This window comes from Nomascus leucogenys, unplaced genomic scaffold (assembly GCF_006542625.1).
Source record: "Nomascus leucogenys isolate Asia unplaced genomic scaffold, Asia_NLE_v1 001236F_46731_qpd_obj, whole genome shotgun sequence".
NCBI lineage: Eukaryota > Metazoa > Chordata > Mammalia > Primates > Hylobatidae > Nomascus > Nomascus leucogenys.
In genome coordinates this window covers 1-4,860 of record NW_022097769.1, presented here as the reverse complement: position 1 = coordinate 4,860, position 4,860 = coordinate 1, and the positions used below count along the sequence as shown (strand labels likewise).

General features: G+C 54.3%; 1 protein-coding gene across 1 annotated transcript; it reads right to left on the bottom strand.

Annotated features, from left to right (window-relative positions):
* Nucleotides 1–423: 423 nt before the first annotated feature.
* On the bottom strand, nt 424–2,088 carry LOC100585474 (receptor-transporting protein 5-like). Its single transcript, XM_030809099.1, has 2 exons — nt 487–2,088; nt 424–442 (listed from the first exon to the last, which is right to left on the bottom strand). The coding sequence occupies exon 1, from the start codon at nt 1,998–2,000 to the stop codon at nt 540–542; it is 1,461 nt and encodes a 486-aa protein (XP_030664959.1). The 5' UTR covers nt 2,001–2,088; the 3' UTR covers nt 424–442; nt 487–539.
* Nucleotides 2,089–4,860: the final 2,772 nt, after the last annotated feature.

The window sequence follows — 4,860 nt, the reverse complement described above, 5'->3', positions numbered from 1 at the left end:
GACAGAAGGACCGGCCCAGGTTTCTCTGGCCTGGAAACCTCCCCTGGGTGGAGGGCTGCTTGGCTGGCTTTGCTTGGTTTTATTGGAGTTACACACACAGGAAGAGGCTGGAGCACACAGGAACAGCTCAGGGCAGACCCACAAAACCACCAGGGGCAAGAGACAGGAGGGACTGGGCTGCTGGCGGGGGCGGGGTCTCGGAGGCAGGGTGGGGTCTCGGAGGCGGGGGGGGTCTCGGAGGGGGCGGGGTCTCAGAAGCGGGGGCGGGGTCTCGAGGCTGGGGGCGGGGTCTCGGAGGCGGGGCGGGTCCGGGGGGGGGGGGTCGGGGGCGGGGTCTCGGAGGCGGGGGCGGGGTCTCGGGGGCGGGTCTCGGAGGCGGGGCGGGGTCTCGGATGGGGCGGGGTCTCGGAGGCGGGGCGGGGTCTCGGAGGCGGGGGCGGGGCCTCGGAGGCGGGGCGGGCGTCTCAAAGGCGGGGTTGGGGGGTGTCTCGGAGGCGAGGCGGGATCTCAGAGGCGAGGGTTGCCTGAACTTCGGGGCGTCACACTTGCTGCGGGTAGATCCCGGGGTTCAGCCGACACATGCACATCAGCCAGAAGACGCACACGGCCATGGACACCCAGATCCAGAAGTCCTCGTAGGGCTCGGTGTGCAGCCTGCGGCAGGCGCGGCCAGGGCGCTCGTCTTCCTCCCGGCGGCACCCACAGCGGGCCTTGTGGAACCTGGACCTCAGCCGCCTCTTCTGGTAATAGCCTTGGGAGACGCAGCCATTGCCCTGGGGGCCGTAGGCAACATGGCCACCGCCCTTGCGCTTTATGACATCGAAGACTGAGAAGGGGATGGTGATGGAGCCCTCACTAACCATGATGGGACCCTCGGCATTGGTCCCCAGAGGAGCGTCGTGACCCGCGGTGACCAGGCCACCTTCCTTCTCTTTGCCTTCAGTGATGTCAGTAAAGGAATCTGTGCCTTGGACGTCAGCAGGGAAGGAGGGTGCAAGGGAGCCCTTGACCTGGGAGGGGAGGCCACCAGCACTGGTCTCTGGCAGGGGGTCGTGACCCGCAGGGGCGAGGCCCTGGCCGCCTCCTTCCTTCCCGTTGCCTTCAGCCACCTCAGCAACGGCATCCTTGACATCAGTAAAGATGAAGGGGAAGGTGATGGAGGCCTCTTTAGTGGCCACAGGGCCATCGGTGGGCTCCGAGAGGGTGTTGGTGAAGATGCTGGTGAGGGAGGAGGGGAAGGTGAGGGAGCCCTCCCCGCTGGCCGAGAGGCTCACGCAGTAGAACACAGTGGGCGTGTGTCTCCCCGCAGGGACGAGGCCATTGTTGAGGGAGACGGGGCCCCGGCCCTGGGCCACGCAAACGGGGCTGCAGAGGGAGCCCCGGCCCTTGAAGACGAAGCCTTTGAGCTCGAAGGTCTGGATGCTGCTGCCGAGGAGGCCGGGGCCGTGGAGGAGGGGGTCTCCAATGGCCACCGGGAAGCCTTTGCCCCCAGGCACGGCCACAGAATCCCCAGACAGGTAGATGGAACCCCGGCCGATGAGCAGGGCCCCACGGCTGCCGGTCACAGGGAGAGAGGCCCCTGCAGGGGTGGCAGGGCCCTCAGCGGCAGGCACCTGGTCATTGCTGGTGCCCACAAGGGAGAAGGGGATGGCGATGACACCGCCACCCTTGCCGAGGTCGTCGCCAGGGGTGGGCAGCGGTTTGCCCCTGGAGACGGCGCCAGTGCCATCCCAGGCCGTGGCGGGGAAGTTGCCTTTTGTGGTGTTGGCACTCCAGGCAGGGTCTGGGGCCTTCTGGAGGAAGCAGACCCCCAGCTCACAGGCCTCACAGCAGCCCTCATAGGCCTCCCTGGGGTGCCGGGCTGGGCCGAGGCCATCCCCGTAGCAGTCCTGCAGGATGTGCAAGACCAGCCTGCTGAGGAAGGGCTGCTCGCCCGGGGGCCTCACCTGGCAGTCCCCGGGCGCAGGGCACAGCCTGCACCGCTGGCCCCAGATGCGCATCTTCACCAGCCCCCGGCGGCCGGCCCTGTCCCACCACAGGTGGAAGAGGACGTGCACGTGGGCCGAGTCCCAGGTCCCCGGACAGTGACTGCACTGGAGCCTGCAGGGGGAAAGAAGTGTGTGTGAGTGCAGGAGAAAGAGGCCCCACGGCCGGCCCTCGCACTCTGCTCTGCGGCCTCCTTGCCCATCCGACCCCAGCGCCTCGCTGCCCCCTGCCTCACATCCCACACTCAAACCTCAAACCTCAAACCTCACCCACCAGCCACCCAGGGCCGCGGCCAAGGCAGCCTCGAACCTGCTCCTGCCTGTGCCGAGGCTCTGAAACCGCCAACCCCTCAGCCACACACAGGCAAAAGCAGGCCCATGCACACCAGCCTGCAGCCCCCTCATGTGGAGCGCTGAGAAGCAAAGCAAACCTCCTCTCAGCAGTTTTTCAACAGAACCCGCTCCAGCCTGGCCTCCGTGAGGCCTGCGTGGCTCTGCTGGTGTTTTGTGAGTTGGGGTTAACACAGGAAGAGGCAGGCCTGCCGACACACTTAGGAGGGGAAAAGCATGCATGTGGGGGCTGTCCCTGGGGGTTCAGCAAGTCGGGGTCCCTGTCCTGACTGAGAGGAGGCCGTCCAGGAGGTCGCCTGCCAGCTGAGGGGAAGGATATCGTGGAGGCCTGTGGTCATGGCCCAGGCAGCCCTGCTGGGCGTCACCAGGAGAGGGGAGATTTGGGGACAGCACTGGGAGGGGTTGGCTTGTCCACGGCGGTCATCGGACCGGTGACCATTTGCTAGTCACACAAGCAGCTGTGAGCTTCAGGAAACCCTGCATGAGTGAGAGGCTCTGATTCAGTTCCACGCAGTGGAACTTTCTGGATGACAGAGTGTTCTATAGCCACTACTACTATAGCCATCTGCTACTTCACAAGGTTTTGTACTCTTTGAAAGCTGTCAAGCAGATCACCTTTCAAAAATGTTCCAGTTTTCTACAAAAGACTACGAATATGGTGCAGTGTATATGGCTTGGGTAATGGGTGCACCATAATCTCACAAATCACTGCTAAGGACATTACTCATGTAACCAAATACCATCTGTACCCTGATAACTTATGAAAAAATAAAAATAATAAATGAAAAATAAGGTTTGGCACGGTGGCTCACGCCTGTAATCCCAGCACTTTGGGAGGCCGAGGCGGGTGGATCATGAGGTCAGGAGATCAAGACCATCCTGGTTAACACGGTGAAACCCCGTCTCTACTAAAAAAACACAAAACATTAGCCGGGCATGGTGGCGGGCGCCTGTAGTCCCAGCTACTCGGGGGACCGAGGAAGGAGAATGGCGTGAACTCGGGAGGCGGAGCATGCAGTGAGCAGAGATTGCGCCACTGCACTCGGTCTGTGCGAAAGAGCAAGACTCCGTCTCAAAAAAAAAAAAAAAAAGAAAAGAAAAATAAAATATAACACACCAAGAAGGTAAAGAGATAACCCACAGAATGGGAAAAAAAAAATATTGCAAACTATCCATCTGACAAAGGATTAATAACTGCAATATATAAGAAGCTCAAACAACTCTACAAGAAAAAAATCTAATAACCTGGTCAAAAATGGCCAAAAAGATTTGAAGATCTATTTCTCAAAAGAAGACATACACACGGCAAACAGGCATAAGAAAAGGTGCTCAACATCATTGATAGAGAAATGGAAATCGAAACTGCAGTGCAGTATCATCTCACTGGAGTTAAAATGGCTTATATTCAAAATACAGGAAATAACAAATGATAGTGAGAATTTGGAGAAAAGGGAACCCGCATTTACTGTTGGTGGGAATGTAAATTAGTGCAACCACTATAAAGAACAGTTTGGAGGTTCCTCAAGAAACTAAAAATTGAGCTACCACATTATCCAACAATCCTACTGTTGGGTATATACCCAAGAGAAAGGAAATCAGTATGTTGAGAATCTGTACTTCTGTGTTTGTTGCAGCACTATCTACAATAGCTAAGATTCGGAAGCAACCTGAGTGTCCACCAAGAATGGATTAAAAAATGTGGTACATATACACAATGGAGTACTATTCAGCCCTAAAGAAGAATGAGAACCAGTCATCTGCAAGACCATGGATGGAACTGGAAATCACTGTGTTAAGTGAAATAGCCAGGCACAGAAAGACAAACATCACATGTTCTCACTTATTTGTGGGATCTCAAAATCAACACACTTGAACTCATGAACATAGAGAGAAGGATGATTACTAGAGGCTGGGAAGGATAGTGGGGAGCTAGAATGAGGTGGGCATTGATCATGGGTACAAAAAATAATTAGAATGAATGAGAGTCGCCATTTGATATCACAATAGGGTGACAATGGTCAATAGTAATGTAATTGTGCATTTTAAAATAACTTAAAGAGTGTAATTAGATTGTTCACAACTCGAAAAATAAATGCTTGAGGGGATGGATGTCCCATTCTTTGTGATGTGATTATTTAACTTTGCATGTCTGTATCAAAACATCTCATTTGTGTTATAAATATATACACCTATGTACCCACAAAAATTAAAAATTAAAAAATTATAAGACACGACTCAATTTGAATTTTGTGTAGATGATGTTATTATTTGTATAAATATATATTCCACTACTTGCTTAAATATATTACACACAAATATGCAAATATTGCTTAGCTATACTAAACAGTTATTCATTGCTCATCCCAATTTTAAACTTTACTGTGTTCCTTATATTTTCTTTCAGTAAATCTGACACATTGATTTTAGAAGTATCATAGGATTTACAATAACATTGCACAGATGTGAGGAAAAAAGAATAAAATAAAAATCCTTAGAGGTCATATGGGTTGGTAAGAGTATAAAA

What these genes read in the sequence shown, in the direction of transcription:
- LOC100585474 (XM_030809099.1), bottom strand. Translation starts at nt 2,000, where the DNA reads ATGCGCATCTGGGGCCAGCGGTGCAGGCTGTGCCCTGCGCCCGGGGAC.